The sequence below is a fragment of the Ovis aries genome, chromosome 17 (assembly GCF_016772045.2).
Source record: "Ovis aries strain OAR_USU_Benz2616 breed Rambouillet chromosome 17, ARS-UI_Ramb_v3.0, whole genome shotgun sequence".
Classification (NCBI taxonomy): Eukaryota; Metazoa; Chordata; class Mammalia; order Artiodactyla; family Bovidae; genus Ovis; species Ovis aries.
Window position 1 is genome coordinate 52,730,299 of NC_056070.1, and position 18,785 is coordinate 52,749,083.

General features: G+C 43.2%; 1 protein-coding gene across 4 annotated transcripts in view; it reads right to left on the minus strand.

Annotated features, from left to right (window-relative positions):
* Window positions 1–5,730: 5,730 nt before the first annotated feature.
* The window catches only part of CCDC62 (coiled-coil domain containing 62), a 39,416-nt gene continuing 26,361 nt past the window's right edge, over window positions 5,731–18,785 (minus strand). For all 4 annotated transcript variants that reach the window (XM_012097731.5, XM_042234589.2, XM_012097730.5 and 1 more), the window contains 3 exons: window positions 17,746–17,868; window positions 7,240–7,333; window positions 5,731–6,521 (listed from right to left, as the gene is read on the minus strand). In XM_012097731.5, coding sequence (XP_011953121.3) covers window positions 7,280–7,333; window positions 17,746–17,868 — 177 coding nt within the window. In that variant the 3' untranslated portion in view covers window positions 5,731–6,521; window positions 7,240–7,279. The remainder of the gene's footprint in view (window positions 6,522–7,239; window positions 7,334–17,745; window positions 17,869–18,785) is intronic.

Genomic DNA, 18,785 nt, shown 5'->3' on the forward strand with positions numbered 1-18,785 from the left:
TTTAAACAGGCCTCTATTACTTTTACGTGTCAGTTCAGTTCAGTCGCTCAGTCGTCTCCGACTCTGCGACCTCATGGACTGCAGCACGCCAGGCCACCCTGTCCTTCACCAACTCCCGGAGTTTACTCAAACTCATGTCCATTATGTCGGTGATGCCATCCAACCACCTCATCCTCTGTCATCTCCTTCTCCTCCCACCCTCAATCTTTCCCAGCATCGGGGTCTTTTCAAATGAGTCAGCTCTTAGCATCAGGTGCACAAATTACCGGAGTTTCAGTTTCAGCATCAGTCCTTTCAGTGAATACTCAGGACTGATTTCCTTCAGGATGGACTGGTTGGATCTCCTTGCAGTCCAGGGGACTCTCTTTGTGTGTCAAAGACATAAAATTGGGCTGTCCACTCTGTGCATCTCTAATGTAACTGCATGTGTGCACGCTCTGTCCTGTCCGACTCTGCAGGACCCTATGGACTGAGGCCCATTAGGCTCCTTTCTCCATAGGATTCTCCAGGCAAGAATACTGGAGTGGGTTGCCATGCCCTGTTCCGGGGGATCTTCCAGACCCAGGGATCGAACCGCTGTGTCTTACTTCTCCTGCATTGGCAGGAGTGTTCTTTATCACTAGCGCCAGCTGGGAAGCCCAAGTGTAACGTAACTGCAGCTGTAATCAACGCGGGACTGTGGGATGACTTTTCAGAGACCCTCCTAGAGCTGAGAACCTGACCGAGAGAGGCAGGGCTGGGACAGCCTGGAGACAGCTCTGGACCAACCCAGAGCTGGGCCGTCAGACAGCATGCAGCAGATGCCACAGGAGGTGATGTGAGCCTTTTTTTTTTCTTTTCTTTTTAAATATTATTACTGGTTTGCTTCTAAAATTACCAGTCACAAAATTAAAGTTTTTTTTTTTTCTTTTTAAATCACAGGTAGCTCTCAAATGGTTATTTTGTTTCTGCTGGCCTCAGCTTTCCTCTCAGAGTATAGGTGTGAAATCACCCAAAACTAAGGACACTCCTTGAAGTGGGAAGGTGACACCTACATAACCCTGAATGTTGTTTGCTGGACCCCTTCTGTAACCTCACTGGTTCCTCACTGTCTAGTCCCGGAGCTGACACTGGGAACTTGAAAGATGTATTTAACAAGGCTTTCCTCTTACTCCCTTATAAAGAGGAAATAACCCCACTTTAATCTAATTCTAATCGCCAAAAATCTTCTTTACAATAAAATAACAATAGCTAATATTTGGGCTTCCCTGTTGGTTCAGACAGTGAAGAAACTGCCTGCAATGCAGGAAACCTGGGTTCAATCCCAGGGTTGGGAAGGTACCCTGAAGAAGGGCGTGGCAACCCACTCCAGGAGTCTCACCTGGAGAATCCCCATGGGCAGAGGAGCCTGGCGGGCTGCAGACCATGGGGTTCCAAACAATAGGACATAACTGAGCGACTAAGCACAGCTAATATTTACTGAATGCTTAGTATTTGCTAGGCACTAGGTAAAACCCTTTGTGTGTATTATTTCATTTTAACCCTCAGCCCCTAGTCAATAGCTGTGGGGAAAGAAGGCCTGCAGGAAAGGGATTTGCAGGCTCCAGACCAGCTGTTTCTCAAACACCTTTTTCCACATTCAACAAAAGCGCGTATTATGTGACCTTCATGCATCTTCTTTTAAACCAGGCAACACCCCTTCTGGGTTTAGAATGTCTGCCACAGGGACTTGGGACTTCCCTGGATGCCTAGTGGTTAAGACCCTGAGCTCCTAATGCAGGGGGCGTGTATTCAATCCCTGGTCAGGGAACTAAGATCCCATGCGCCACGTGGCACAGCCAAAAAATAAATTAAAAAAAAAACAAAAAAGCAATGTCTGCCACAGGGACTTAAGGTCAGCAACCAACTACCATTCCTATCAATAATAAAGGGTTGATAACTGTGCTAGAAGCGGTGCTCAATACTGTTGGGATCCCAGAGTACTTTGTTAAAGACATCTCTAATGAATTATGATTGATCTGTTTGTAAGAAAGATATTTGAGCAGCTGGAGGGCAAGGACCACCCTGTCTTACTTTTTTTTTTTTAGTAATTTTTGGTTACACAGTAGAGACTGTGCAATCTGAGTTCCCTGATCACTGGACCACCAGGGGGTTCCCTGCCTTACTCAGTTTTATCCTGGTGGTGCTTAGTAACATCCAGCAAAAATGTGTGTGGAATGAAGGAGCTGAAAAAGTAAATACAGAGTCCCCCGTAATTTGGCACATCAACATATGGCTGAGTTTTATGAAAGAGCATTCCTACGGACACAAGGACACAATCTTCCCCACCCTCAATTTGTCAGGTCCCTCGTGGGAACCCCTTCAGGCAGGAGACCTGATTCGAAAACTGGCTGTCACTATTCGGCTGAGATTCTGCTTTTTGTTGCATATCTCCAGTGCTGTTTAATGCTGCCCCTGGGCCATTACAAGGGCAAAGCATTTAGGATATTAGATATTTAGGAGCATTTAGGATAACTGGATAACTTAGACCTGATTACAAGGCTCTGGTGGCTCAGAGTTTAAAGCGTCTGCCTGCAATGTGGGAGACCTGGGTTCAATCCCTGGATTGGGCAGATCCCCTGGAGAAGGAAATGGCAACCCACTCCAGTATTCTTGCCTGGAGAATCCCATGGGTGGAGAAGCTTGGTGGGCTACAGTCCATGGGATCGCAAAGAGTCGGACATGACTGAGTGACTTCACTCACTCACAAGGAAAACCAAAAAAACAAACAGAGTTTACATCATTGGACTTACCAAGTGATGGCGCTGCAATTCCCACACTGCCTCACTGACATGTGTCTGATCTGGTGTCCCAGCCTCTCTTTCCTGCCTCATCTTGCTCCATCCTAGTCCATCAGGTCAGAAAATGTATTGCGCTCCTTTCTGTCTCAGGGCCTTTGCACATGCTGTTACCATTTATCTGGAATGCTCTTTTCCTTCCTGTTTGCCAGTCAGCATCTACTCATCTTTAGGCTTAGTTCAGATGTCACTTCCTCAGGGAAGCCTTCCCTGAACCCTCCACGCTTGACCTATGCCCCTATTGTATGCTGACACAGTAGCTCAAAGCTTTATTTTTCGTAGCCCTTACCAGTTTTTCACAACCTATTTGCGATTATTTGATTAAGATCTGTCTCTCCCACTAGATGGGCATCCCTGGTGGCTCAGTGGTAAAGAACCCATCTGCCAAATTAGGAGACATGGGTTTGCTCCCTGAGTCAGGAAGGTCCCCTGCAGAAGGAAATGGCAACCCATTCCAGTATTCTTGCCTGGAAATCCCAGGGACAGAGGATCCTGGGGGGCTACAGTCCATGGGGTCACACAAGAGCTGGACATGACTTAACAACTAAACAACCTCCACTAGACTGTAAACAAAGATTGAGTCTGCTTTGCTCCCTGTTGTGTCTGCAGTGGCCAGCAAAACAATATTTAATGTGAGCTCAAATTATTTTCTCTTTGCTAGACCTCTTAAGCGTGCATTTGGCTGAGGACCCAGAAATCATCATTTACAGGACTGACTAATGTGCCCTCATTTGATGAAGTTCTCTCAAAGACCATTCTGGTTTTTAACCTACCTTGTCAGCTGTGGTTCTGATTAACGTGTCTGGTTTCTTAATCTGATTGTATTCATTGTTCTATATCACGTATGAAGTGGTTACTATGATGATTCTGTTTGGCCCAGAATGATGAACCTTTTTGAAATGTACCCCAACAGAATTGTCATCACACGGCTCAAGAGAAACAAAAATGCATGGCTTTGAAACAGCCACTTTAGCTACTGGTATCTAACCAGAGAAGAAAAATCTCAGGTCAAGGTCACCAAGAACAACCCCAGGATCAATGGTATACACAAAGTTCTGGGGCTTCCCTTGTGGCTTAGATGGTAAAGAACCTGCCTGCGAATGAAGAACCAGGTTCAATCTCTGGGTTGGGAAGATCCCCTGGAGAAGGAAATGACCACCCACTCCAGTATTCTTGCTTGGAAAATCCCATGGACAGAGGGGCCTGGTGGGCTATAGTCTATATTGTCACAAGGAGTCAGACACGACTGAGTGATTAACACACACACAAGGTTCTAAACCTCAGCCACGTTTCCTGAAATAAACCAAGCTTACCCCATAGTGACCCTCAATCCTTTGCATTTTATTAGCAGTTTTTAGGTAAAACTGTTAAGTATTATCTCGTATTCAGAATTTCAGTATTATCTTTATTCAGAATTTCTTTATTTTGGGTTATTTGTATTTAATAGATCTGTTCACAAACTCTAAAAATACACTTCCATCAGTCTCTTTTGAAGGCTGAGATAATTTCTGGCAGGCAAATTATAGTACAATTCAGTTGCCTCCTTTTTTGGCCACTCTGCATGGCCTATGGGATCCTACTTCCCCAGTTCAGTTCAGTTGCTCAGTCATGTTCGACTTTGTGACCCCACGGACTGCAGCACGCCAGGCTTCCCTGTCCATCACCAACTCCTGGAGCTTGCTCAAACTCAAGTCCATCGAGTTGGTGATGCCATCCAACTATCTCATCCTCTGTCGTCCCACTTTCCTTCTGCCTTCCATCTTTCCCAGCAACAGGGTCTTTTCAAATGAGTCAGTTCTTCGCATCACATGGCCAAAATATTGGAATTTCAGCTTCAGCATCAGTCCTGCCAATGCATATTCAGAACTGATTTCATTTAGGATTGACTGGTTTGATCTCCTTGTAGTCCAAAGGACTCTCAAGAGTCTTCTCCAACACCACAGTTGAAAATCTTCAATTCTTCAGCACTCAGCCTTTTTTTTATAGTCCAACTCTCACATCCATACATGACTACCAGAAAAACCACTTCCCCAAGCAGGAATCAAACCCTCACCCTTGGCAGTGAAAACAGAGTCCTACCCGCTGGACTGCCAGGAAATTCCCCTCTCAAGATGAAATATATTGATGACAAAATATAAAGGCTGAAATCTAGTTTTATCTTGTAACCAAAGGCTGCCTCTCTTTCACAGAAATTGCTTATGGACTTAAATAACTAGGGTTGAGAGAGATAAATTGATAATACTAAGGTTTCCATTTTTGAAATCATGTACTGTAATACACAAGAATGTGGATGGGTAAGAATAGGTATGGGTAGATACTATAACTCTATGAGCTAAAAGACATTTAGTTACAAAACAACTGGACTTTTTTCAAATCCTTCAGGTCCCTGAAATTGTTCTTAGCATCTCATCAGTGTTCTTTCTTTTCACTAGGTAAGTTGATGTGCAGCCGTGAACCTATCATGAAGAGAAGGAGAAAATTTAATATTTTGTTTCTCAGACAGAAAGTTGGCCTCTCCAGGGACATTTTGGGTTTCTAACTTGGAGGCAATGGTTCACAATCGACTATACACAGCACCTTTCTCAGTTTTGCCCGGTATAAACCAGCCTAGCCTGGGAAGAAAGCAAGCGTTTATAAAGAACATAGCCAAACTTCACCCAATTTCTCTTTTCAGCACCCTCATTAAAAAGGCTAAATGGGGTGGCTCCTCCACTCTCATGAAAATCATCTCTGAAGTAGCACTGAAACCTTTTAACAAAGGGGCATTGATACAGCACAATAGAACTTTGATATCGGCAATGCTTAAAAAAACTGCATTCCCATTCCTCAGGAAATTAACTTGCCAGGTTTGGTTTCAAGAGAGTAACCTTCCTTATTTCGCTTCTGTGTCAGAAAAAGAAACCCCAAAAAACTATTTTTATTATTAAAAATATTTTTTATTGACTGAAGCTGATCATCATATTTTTTAAAAAATTAAATTACTTTACAGGTTAAAACAGAAGTTTCAGTCTTCAAGGATTTAAAAAAAAATGCATATAAAACTTGATCTTCCAGCGAGCTTTGGTTTGTATAAGTTGATGGGACTACTACTGATCCAGACAAGAGGGAGCTCTGCTCAGCTTTTGGGACAGAAGGACCTCAACTGTCAGGAACCCAAGAGATAGTTTGCAGTTAAAAATGTTTTATATCATATCACTTTATGGCTATTTACACAGCCAAGTTCAGGGCTAAAACTACAAGGGAACACTATTTCTCATATATTTGGAGCTGACGCCGATAAGCTACTGGCTATAATGTAAATGTTTGTACAGGTTTAAAAAAATCAGATGGCTAAAACAGCATTTTTTATGCATGGATTCTCTATTTGATGTTCACACTTTTAAAGAGCTTCTGGAGTATTTAACCAGAGTCAGCATCTTTATAGAGAAGGCTTTTTCTCTGTTAGCATAAATTCCAAGGTGGCATATTACATGTAATATACAATTAGGTCCCATTTCTTCCACATGAAAAATATTTCTTCCACATGAAAATGGCTAACCTGAAGACAAACAAGATACAGATGTTTAAAAATTAACTTTCGGTTTCAGCTCCCCTTTGGTATTAGATGTTGCTTACAAAGGATTACCATCCTCTTTTTGTTTTCAAGGCTAAGTATTAGGTATGGATGTCTGCTTCCTGCCTTCCACATGGATGAGAAATCAGCTTCTGTGGGAAGGAAACAGAGTTAATCAAATCAAAATCAATGGGCACTGGATGGTGTGCGATAAGCTCCCAGCTTCTAAAAAAAAAAAAGAACTATACAGTCTTGATTCTCAACAACATAAGGTCATGTGAACTATTATAAACATGAAGATTTCTCAGGAAAGAGAAAGAAGACAGAGAAAGGGCTGCTTATGCTTGGTGCGTTCACAATCATAAAAGATGTTCTTATGATTAAGTGGAAAACAACTGAGATGATTTTATATTTTAACTTATCAAACTGGCTTCTAAAGAAACTTGGCATAGGAAATGAAGGTTCGATAGGAGGAAACACAAATCAAGAAAGTGCTTCCTGGGTCAATAAGCCTTTTTTAGAAGACTCAAAACCCCATGGAAAGACTTCTCTCCAGACAGACATTCGGATGAAATGCTGACATGGGAGTTTGAAAGCTATATGCATTCACTTCTTTAGGCTTAAAATTCTAGGTACTGAGAACAAGAATTTTTTGATCTGCATCTCTCTTATAAGTAACTGACATTTGACTCTGATTAAATTTATTTATTTATTTATTTTTTTGGATTAAATTTAGAAGGTGTGTATAAATAGGTCAGGCAAAAGAGAAAGGACTACAGGTCAAACTCATTGCCGTGCTTCTAGATTATCAACATTCCCAAGTTACTTATTAAATATAAATATAAGGTGAGATAAGGAAAGGTGACTTACCCATGATCACAATGAACACTGAGGTTAACTTTTGTTTTCTTCAGTTACCGAGAGGGGTATTTTTTTCAGCTGACTCTTCTGAGACTTCCATATTCTACAAAACAATTCCCAAATGAGTACCCAGGATGGAACAAGAAAATACTTAGGAGGACAATACACAAATACAGCAGAAATGCCTTTAAAAGACCGTAAGGAATTAATGAAATACAATGAAGCAATTTCATACAACCATCATCCAGCCAGCCAACAAAGATGGACTGACTTCCTGCTCATGCGTGGGGCCCCTCTGTCTCTAAGCCTGCAGTTGGAATGTTCTGTTTGCTTTACCGTATGCGTGTTATGGCTAAACCCTGGGAGTCAGCTAACGCCCAAATATAACTGGCTCTCTGTCAGCCTTAATATAGACTCTGCGGTGAGCCTGCAGTGAGGACAAGGGTCACAAGAAGACTCCACAACTCAGCAACGCTTTAATTCAGCACGGTGCCTACTGAGGGCGTAACATGGTCAGGCTTGGGGGAGGTATTAAAAAAGAAGATGGAAAGAAGAGGAGGACGATACTTGGAAAGACACTGGTAGACTCCAGTGGTGAACCTGGGCTTGCTCAGCTGCCTCATCTTCCCACAGGGCCAGCCTTTGAGCCACATTAGGATTCTTCTCGGTGCTTCCAGACCCCTGGGCTCTTAAACACGCTGCTTTGCTCTCTACTGGGATAGCCTTCCTATGTACTTTACAATATGATGTATTTTACTTCATGATTCTAGGGGGGACTTCCCTGGTGGTCCAGTGGTTAAGACTCCACACTTCCACGCCTTGCGGCACAGCCAAAAACAAAAAAATAAATTTTTAAAACTGATACCAAAATAAAATTAAAAAGATGATTCTAAAAGGGATCCAGCCTGCCACAGACAAGGTTAAGAACCTTGACAGGTAATCCCAACAGCTGCCAACTACTGATGAGGAAACAGTCCTGTGTTCGGGTCAAAACTCTGACCTCAGTTTCAGGCTGAAACTGAAACCCACCCCACCCCACAGGAGGCCTGCTGCTGGTGGTGCGGCAGCTGTGCTGTCTCACTCATTCCTTTTTTTCCTCTATTTTTAAATTAATGTTTTTTAAAGAGCATGGTTTGAACATATATACATAGACAGATTCCTGTTCCCACCTCATATGTAGAATACCACATGAACCTTTCAGGATCCTGTCTCCTTTCACTCACTAGTACATCCTGAAAAAGACCCTGATGCTGGGAAAGACTGAAGGCAGGAGGAGAAGGGGATGACAGAGGATGAGATGGTTAGATGGCATCACCAACTCAATGGACATGAGTTTGAGCAAGCTCTCGGAGTTGGTGATGGACAGGGAAGTCTGGTGTGCTACAGTCCATGGGGTCGCAGAGTCGGACACAACTGAACGACTGAACTGAACATCCTGGAAACATCTCCACACCTAGGACCTTCCTATTCTGTCTCAGGGTAATATTCCATCAGGTGGACAGGCCACAGCTATTCATTCAGATTCTTCTTGCTGGACACTTAGATCAGTTCCTAACTTTGGCTGTTATAAAGCAATGCTGCCATGGGACTTCCCTGGTGGTCCAGTGGCTAAGACTCCACGCTCCCAAGCAGGGGGCCTAGGTTTGATCCCTCATCGGGGAATCTAGATCCCACAAGCTGCAACTAAGAGTTCGTATGCCACAACTAAGACCTGGTACAGCCAAATAAATGAATAAGTAAAAATAAATATTTTTAAAATAATAATATAAAAATAAAGCAAGGCTGCCATGAAAAACTTGTCCATATACCATTTTACATACACACAGCTGTGTGTGAATGAGAGAGTCCCAAAGTGATGCTGCCAGGGCAAGTTTTGGACATCGACGGGTTCCCTGCCAGAAGGACGGAAGCACTTTGTGCTTCCCCAGCAATGTGAGAGTGCCTATTGCAGAGACAGGCTTTCAATTAAGACCCTTGTCTTTAGCGACAGATGGCAAAATCCTGGGGAAGCAGACAGGCTGCTCAGAACTTATCCTGCTTCCCTGCTGCAAAAATGAAGAATTTTTTACAAAATTATTTACTTTTTCTGTAACCAGCAATACTCCACTCAAAGGACCAGAGGGGCAGAATTTGCAAAGTGCATTGCCAAGTAGATTTCTGTTAGTTAAATTTTGCTTTCCCAACATCTCTAGAATCAGTGAATAATCCATTGGAAAATATATTACATCTGAAAGCAGTATTTTTGCCAACTAAATGATTTTCTGATTCTAGCTGTGGGATGTTAAGCAAGAGATTTAATCACTTTCCCTCTCCTGTAAAAAGAATGGTTGTGATGAGATCTCTCTTCTGGATCTTTCTAGCTCAAAAATTCTCTTAAACCAAGTTTTCACCAAACTTGAAAAGCTGTAGCACTTTTTCCATCTGCACCTGTGGTCACCCTTCTGCATTCTTCCTGAACTCTCCTACCAGCTCCATTCACGGTATTTACCAAGCATACTCTGTAGCAGGCATGGCCTGTGCTACACCGGGGGGTGGAGGCCAGGATGAGTGATGGAGGCTCCTAAAGGGGCTAAAGCGGGAGCAGAGACCCACGGACATTCCCAGCTGTCATGTGCTGGGACATGCACTCTGACACACACACCCCAGCGGTGCTATGAGGACAAAAGTGAGGGAGCTCCTGATTACATCTGAGGAATTAACCCGAAACCCCAAAGAGGAGGTTAAGAGGAAAACCGGAGGCCATGAGGGCAAGTAGAAGCTGTCAGAAGGATGATTCTGAAGTATAGTTGGTTCTGCTATGACAATTGTTTTGAAAACACGAATTTGTTCCAACTCACCTGATATATGTAAGAATGACTTGAGTTGTCTGCGTTTGTTAATGCGTAATTTCTGTCCACAAGAAACCTAGGTGAACTGGACTGGGTCACGTAGGAATATACCCACCCCTACTTCCAGACCCCTCCAACGCCCACCAGCCCTCAGCCCGGGGTGTCATGAAACACATCCACACCTGCCACCACTTTCCATCCAGTCACCCTCCTACCGCGTTCCAGTGAGCCACAGACTGCAACCTCTCCGACTCCCAATGCTACCTGCGAACTTCAGGGCTCTTCCAGGGTAAAGTGCCGCATTTATGGCAATATTTGTGCGTTTCTTAACTATTTAACATGCATAAAGCTGTCCTACCATTTAAATGTCCTTTTAAAGATGTGTCAGTGAAAAAGGTTTTGAGGCTATGCTCCTAATCCCATTTTCCCCATAAACTGTATGGTTTTTATTGGGCAGTTTTTGCATTGTGTGGTGATTTTTAGGAACCCATATGTTGCATTATGGCAGCTATAACTGTGGTTATCAAAATATTAAATAAGACTGTGATACAATAGTATATAGCCTTCTTTATTAGTGCATTAAATAATAAGGTCTAGCAGTAGGCCTAATGGTCTGTAATTCTGACACAGTACTTAGTGTACATGCTATTTCAAGATACCAGTAATAACTGCAATGTGGTAGGAATTTGTTATTTCTACTAATGACAAGGTCATAAGTAGCAGGTACGATGATGGCTTATTTCCTATATTCGTAATTGAAGGAAGTGCTCTATTTCAATTAGAGATTAACAAAAATAACCTAATGTGTAATTTTTACCCCCCCCCTTCAAAATTTATGGGTCTTCTGAATTCTATTGAACAAACTCTGATGAAAAAATCTCTGCCCAACAAATCCGCAAGGACAGAAAGTAGATGAACGTCAGCCTGAAGCAGGGGGAAAGTAAAATGGGGAGTAACTGCCAGTGGGTGCAAGGTTCTTCTGGAATGATGAAAATGTTCTAAACCTGGATCATGGTGACGGTTGCACAACTCTGTAAATATACTAAAGCACTGAACTGTACACTTCTACATGGGGGAAGGTTATGGATAGGTGAACTATACCTCAATAAATGCTGTTAAAAACTTTAAAAACTCTTACCAATACTTAAAAATGTTCTACCCCAATGTAAAGAAACAACTTCACGGATGCTGCAAAGATTTTGTCAAGAAAAAAATCTTCCTAGGAAATATCGACAACTCATATTTAAAATGGGCAAAGGACTTAAAGACACTTCAGGTTAGTGAAAAGGTTACTGAAAACTTGGTTTAAAAGGATTTTTGAACTGGAAAGATCCAGACGAGAGATCTCATCACAACCATTCCTTTCACAGGAGAGGGAAAGTGATTAAATCTCTTGTTTAACATCCTACAGCTAGAATCAGATAATCATTTAGTTGGCAAAAATACTGCCTTCAGATGTCATATATTTTCCAATGTATTATTCACTGATTCTAGTGGAGGTGATAGAATTCCAGTTGAGCTATTTCAAATTCTGAAAGATGATACTGTGAAAGTGCTGCACTCAATATGCTAGCAAATTTGGAAAACTCAGCAGTGGCCACAGGACTGGAAAAGGTCAGTTTTCATTCCAATCCCAAAGGCAACGCCAAAGAATGCTCAAACTACCACACAGTTGAACTCATCTCACACACTAGTAAAGTAATGCTTGAAATTCTCCAAACAAGGCTTCAGCAATACGTGAACCATGAACTTCCAGATGTTCAAGCTGGTTTTAGAAAAGGCAGAGGAACCAGAGATCAAATTGCCAATATCCGTTGGATCATCAAAAAAGCAAGAGAGTTCCAGAAAACATCTATTTCTGCTTTATTGACTATGCCAAAGCCTTTGACTGTGTGGATCACAATAAACTGTGGGAGATTCTGAAAGAGATGGGAATACCAGACCACCTGACCTGCCTCCTGAGAAATCTGTATGCAGGTCAGGAAGCAACAGTTAGAACTGGACATGGAACCACAGACTGGTTCCAAATAGGAAAAGGAATATGTTAAGGATGTATATTGTCACCCTGCTTATTTAACTTATATGCAGAGTACATCATGATAAATGCTGGGTTGGAGGAAGCACAAGCTGGAATTAAGATTGCCGGGAGAAATATCAATAACCTCAGGTATGCAGATGACACCACCCTTATGGCAGAAAGTGAAGAGGAACTAAAAAGCCTGTTGATGAAAGTGAAAGAGGAGAGTGAAAAAGCTGGGTTAAAGCTCAACATTCAGAAAGATCATGGCATCTGGTCCCATCACTTCATGGCAAACAGATAGGGAAACAGTGGCTGACTTTATTTTGGGGGGCTCCAAAATCACTGCAGATGGTGACTGCAGCCATGAAATTAAAAGATGCTTACTCCTTGGAAGGAAAGTTATGACCAACCTAGATAGCATATTAAAAAGCAGAGACATTACTTTGCCAACAAAGGTCTGTCTAGTCAAAGCTATGGTTTTTCCAGTGGTCATGTATGGATGTGAGTTGGACTATAAAGAAAGCTGAGCACAGAAGGATTGATGCTTTTGAACTGTGGTGTTGGAGAAGACTCTTGAGAGTCCCTTGGACCGCAAGGAGATCCAACCAGTCCATCCTAAAGGAAATCAGTCCTGGGTGTTCCTTGGAAGGACTGATGTTGAAGTTGAAACTCCAATACTTTGGCCACCTCATGTGAAGAGTTGACTGATTGGAAAAGACCCTAATGCTAGGAAAGATTGAGGGCAGGAGGAGAAGGGGACGACAGAGGATGAGATGGTTGGATGGCATCACTGACTGGGTTTGGGTGGACTCCGGGAGTTAGTGATGGACAGGGAGGCCTGGCGTGCTGCAATTCATGAGGTCGCAAAGAGTCGGACGCGATTGAACTGAACTGAACTGATTCACTGATTCTAGAGATGCTGGTAAAGCAGAGTACATAGGAGAAGGAGAAGACACCTGAAGGGCCAAGGAGCACATGAAGATGCTTGTCGTTAGGTTACCGGGAAAAGGCAAATTAGTCAATGGCAGTGAGATGCTATGTCAAATATACTAGAATGGCTAAAATCAAACGGACTGACAAAACTGAGGCCAGGGACTTCCCTGGTGGGCCAGTGGTTAACACTCCGTCTTCCAAAGCAGGAGACAACGGTTTGATTGCTGGATCCGGGAGGACTCCATATGCCAGGGAGTAACTACTACTGAGCCTCAACTACTGAGCCAGCACACGAGAGCCTCTGCTCCGCAACAAGAGAAGCCACTACAATGAGAAGCTGGCACCCCACAAAGAGTAGCGTCCCGCTCACCACAACCAGAGAAAGCCCGTGAGCAGCAACAAAGACCCAGTGCAGCCAAAAATTAATGATTAAAAAAAAAACCACGGTTGCGTAAGGCTGTGGAGAGCCTAGGTCTTTCATACAGGGCTGGGAAGGACGTAAAATGGTACCAACCACTCTGAAAAATGACTTGCCAGTTTACTAAAAATTTAAATGCTATAACTAGCAATTCTACTTCTAGGTATTTACCCTTAGAGAAATGAAGACATATGTCCATTTACAAAAAAGGCTTGTGTGTGTGAAATGTTCACAGCTTTACTTATGATAGTCCAAAACTGGAAACAATCCAAATAGCCCATCAACAGGCAGATAAACAAACTGTGGTCTTTTCATACAATGGAATGCTAATCAGCAACAAAAAAGAGCGAAATACTGATAAACAGCAACACGTATGATCTCAAAATAATTCTACTGAAAGAAGCTAGATAAGGAGTACAACGTGTAAGTCAGTCAGTTACTTTGGTCGCTTAGTTGTGTCCAACTTTTTGTGACCCCATGGACTGCAGCACGCCAGGCCTCCCTGTCCGTCACCAACTCCCAGAGTTTATTCAAACCCACATCCACTGAGTCAGTGATGCCATCCAACCATCTCATCCTCTGTCGTCCCCTTCTCCTCCCAACTTCAATCTTTCCCAGCATCAGGGTCTTTTCCAACGAGTCAGTTCTTTGCATCAGGTGGCCAAAGTATTGGAGTTTCAGCTTCGGCATCAGTCCTTCCAATGAATATTCAGGACTGATTTCCTTTAGGATGGACTGGTTGGATCTCCTTGCAATCCAAGGGACTCTCAAGAGTCTTCTCTGTAACACCACAGTTTAAAAGCATCAATTCTTTGGCACTCAGCTTTCTTCATAGTTCAACTCTTACATCCATACATGACTCCTGGAAAAACCATAGCTTTGACTAGACAGACCTTTGTTGGCAAAGTAATGTCTCTGCTTTCTAATATGCTATCTGCTGCTGCTGCTGCTGCTAAGTTGCTTCAGTTGTCTCTGTGCGACGCCATAGACAAGAGCCCACCAGGCACCCCCCTCCCTGGGATTCTCCAGGCAAGAACACAAGAGTGGGTGGCCATTTCCTTCTCCAATGCATCAAAGTGAAAAGTGAAAGCGAGGTCGCTCAGTCGTGTCAGACTCCTAGCGACCCCATGGACTGCAGCCCACCATGCTCCTCTGTCCATGGGATTTTCCAGGCAAGAGTACTGGAGTGGGTTGCCATTGCCTTCTCTGAATATGCTGTCTAGGTTGGTCATAAAGTAACAGTACAACCTGTATCACTGCATTTATATGAAGTTCTAGAACAGGCAAAACTATTCTCTAATGATAAAAGTCAAATCAGTAGTTGCCTAGGGTGGAGGTAGGGAAAGATTCACTCCAAAGACCATGAGGGAACTTTCTGGGATGATGGAGATGTTCTATATCTTGAGAGGGATGTTGGTGGTGGTTGTTCAGTAGCTAAGTTGGTTCCAGTTCTTTTTTGACCCCATGGACTGTAGCCCGCCAGGATCCTCTGTCCATGGGATTTCCCAGGCAGGGATGCTGGAGTGGGTTGCCATTTCCTCCTCAGGGATCTTCCCAACCCAGGGATTGAACCCACGTCTCTTGCTTGGCAGGCAGATTCTTTACCACTGAGTCTAGTGTTTCCCGGGGGGCACTAGTGGTAAAGAACCCGCCTGCCAATGCAGGAGACATAAGAGACGTGGGTTCGATCCCAGGGTTGGGAAGATCCCCTGGAGAAGGGAATGGCAACCCTCCAACCTTCTTATCTGAAGAATCTCACGGGCAGAGGAGCTTGGTGCGCTATAGTCCAGTGGGTCACAAAGACTTAGACACGACTGAACCAACTTCGCACATATGCACGCCTGCATACAGGCATTAAGGGCTTTCCTGGTGGCTCATTGGTTAAGAATCTGCCTACCAATGCAGGAGACGCAGGTTCAATCCCTGGTCCAGGAAGATCCCACATGCTGCAGAGCAACCAAGCCCATGCACCACAACTACTGAGCCTGTGCACAGGGCTCGTGCTCTGCAGCAAGAGAAACCACTGCGAGGAGGAGCCCAGGCACTACAGCCAGAGTAGCCCCGCTCACCAAAACTGGAGAGAGCCCAGGTGCAGCGATAAATTCCCTAGTGGTCCAGTGTAAGGATCCGCCTTCCATAGCCTGAATGGGAGGGGAGTTCGGGGGGGAAATGGATACATGTATATGTATGACTGAGTCCCTTCCCTGTTCACCTCAAACTATCACAGCATTGTTAATCAGCTATACCCCAATACAAAGTAAAAAAGTTAAAAAAAAAGATCTACCTTCCAATGAAGGGGCACAGGTTCCGTCCCTGGTCGGGGAACTAAAGCCCCACAGACAGAAGGGCACCTAAGCCCTCAAGCCACAACTACAGAAAAGCCGGTGCGCTGAAATGAAACATCCTGTCTGTTACAGCAAAGATCCTGCCTGCTGCAACTAAGACACAGTGCAGCCAAAAATAAATTTAAAAATTTTAAACAAATGGTATTTCAATGTCTTGCAGATCTTTTTAATTTTATTTGGTCAGGGATACAAAAAAGTTTAATTCAATGGCTTTCAAGTATCTTGAACTATGTCCACAGCACATCCAACTAACGGACCTGGAATCTTATAGCACCCATCTCAAGCTTGTATTTTACAGACTGGGCAACTGGGACTCAAGTGTCCTGATTTCAAGTTCGGTGTTCTTTTCACTATTTATGTCAGGCTATAGAATCTACAAAGCAACTTATATCACTGCTACTGCAGTGTTCCTGTGCTCAGAGAAAGCAGTTAGAATTCATGTGTGACACACTCCCAAAGACCGACAGATTTAGAAAATGACTATTTTGCAATTCCTAATGAAACAACAGATCTAAAGCATAATAATCAAGAAACACAAAAGTCATTAAGTGAACTTTAGGGAAACTCTACAATAAAAAAGCTCAGGCTGACAATCTCCCCAATAAGTCTGACATCCACAAGTGGGGCAACCAGACACGAGGATCCTCCTGATAGGATGCACTAGGCCACAGACTGGGTGTCACCCAGGAGGGCGTAGCGCCAGAGCAAACAAAAAGAACCCAAACTGACCCCAAGTCTCAACAAGTCACTAGACAGAAATACTAGCTTACAGGAATTTGGAGGCTAGAGGTATGTGTGACGCAACAGTGAGGATGGAGTCATCAAGCCTATCTCAGTCCCTGGGCAAACCTACGGGACAACGACCCAGTGCTTCTCCCACAAACAAGTGGCATCAAAAGACAAAGAAAGAAGGGACTTCTCTGGTGGCCTAGTGGCTAAGACTCTACACTCAATGGAGGGGGCCCAGGTTCGATCTCTGGTTGAGGAACTAATAAGATCAGATCCCACCTGCTGCAACCAAGACCCAGCACAGTCAAACAAATAAATATTTTTTAAAAAATGAAACACAAGAGAAAGAAGAGAGGAGGAAGGAAGGAGAGAAGGAGGGAAGGAAGGAGAAGGAACTGTTAGTGATGAAGAGAGACCTCAGGGATTCATTCAAGTGCAAAATACGGACCTCGATTGAGTATTAATTTGAACAAACAGTAAAAAGATACTTTTGAGACAAATGGGGAGACCTTAAGGTAGTGTAGTCATTAGACAATACTAAAGAGTTACTGTGAATCTGGCTGGGTGTAATAAAAGTCCTTACCTGTTAGAGCTATAGAATGAAGTACATATGAGTGAAAACACACGATGTCTGTTGTTGTTTTTGCTAAGTCATGTTCAACTCTGTGTGACCCCACAGATTATAGCTACCGGCCAGGCTCCTCTGTCCATGGGATTTTCCAGGCAAGAACACTAGAGTGGCTTGCCGTTTCCTACTCCAGGGGATCTTCCTGACCCAGGGATCAAAGGAATGCAAGATGCAAGATGTCTCTTGCATCTCCGGCATTGGCAGGTGGATTCTTTACCACTGAGCCACCAGGGAAACCTGACATTATGTCCAGGGTTTGCTTTAAAATGTTTCAGGAAAACACAGGGACGGATGGGGGAAGATGAAACAAAGGCAGCAGAAAGCTGGCGGTTACTGGAACTCTGGGATTAGAAGTAGTCTTTCTACTTCTGTACTTGAAATGTTCTATAATAAAATGTCTTTTAAAAATCCCCCAGAATGTACATGCATGTGCCCAGGTAACTGGAAAGAGGAAGTCTGGGTGTGGTGGCATCTGTGGCAACATTCTGTTCCTCCTCAAACCCAGGCTGCAAACCCCTTCCCCCAGACAAGAAGACACTGCTATTCTAACAGAAAGTGACATTCGCACACAATGACGGAAAAGGTTCAGGGTCAAAAGAAAAGGAAGAACTTACGCTTTTGCTGGTGCTGAGATTCTCGGAGCTGATGGGAAGCAGGGTGCTCAGCTCCAGGTCCGTGACCATCTGACGGGATTCTGCCAGCAAACGCTGAAGCTTACTCGTGGGAGAAAAATCATCCTGGGAACACAACACAATTCAAGCACTGATGAAATCAAGAAACACTTTCTAACGTATATGTCTACAAGAACAATCTGACAAGCACAAACGTCAACTATTCATGACTGGTTCTTTGACTTTAAGTGTGTGTTACATGCCAAAGCAGAACACTAAATACTAAAAGAACCAAATTTCAGTTCTTTCTCAAAACCTATTTGACTAGGTAATTTGACTTCAACAGAACTTACTACACCTAATTAAGTAACACCCATGTGATAAAAGAATCATAGGCATTGTTTACCTCTCTTAAATCAACTTGTCAAGGCTGTAATTACCAAGTCAAAACACTTACAAAATGCAACTTTAACACTAAAGGCTTGCTAGCTTTTAAATTAATTTTTAATTTTTTGGTCACACCATGGAGCATGTGGGATCTTAGTTCCCTGACCAGGGATCAAGCCTAGGTCCTTTGCATTGAGAGCACAGAGTCTTAGCCACTGGACCGCCAGGGAAGTCCTCTGTTAGCTTTTAAAAATCTGTGGAAATATATCTTAGTTTGTTCATTCTTGTTTAATTTTCTACTTTGTGTAAAAAGTTTTTCACAGTATACAACCTGTGAGTTTTCCACAGTGAACATACAATTAACTATACAATTCAGTGAATATCTGGTGAGTTCTGGTGCATGTACACACCCATGATGAATACAGGTCACATTTACCATGCCTGTGTCCCTGGGGAATTCCTGCCTCTCAGAGTCCCTGCTTCCCATTCTCAGACAACTACTGATCTGCTTTCTCTCACAGGAGATTAGTTTGCATTTTCTAGAATTTTATATAAATGCATTACATACTTTTGTCTGTCTGGCTTATCTCAGCATAATTATCTTGGGGTACACCATGCTGTATATGTATAAATAGTTCATTCTTTTTATTGCTGAG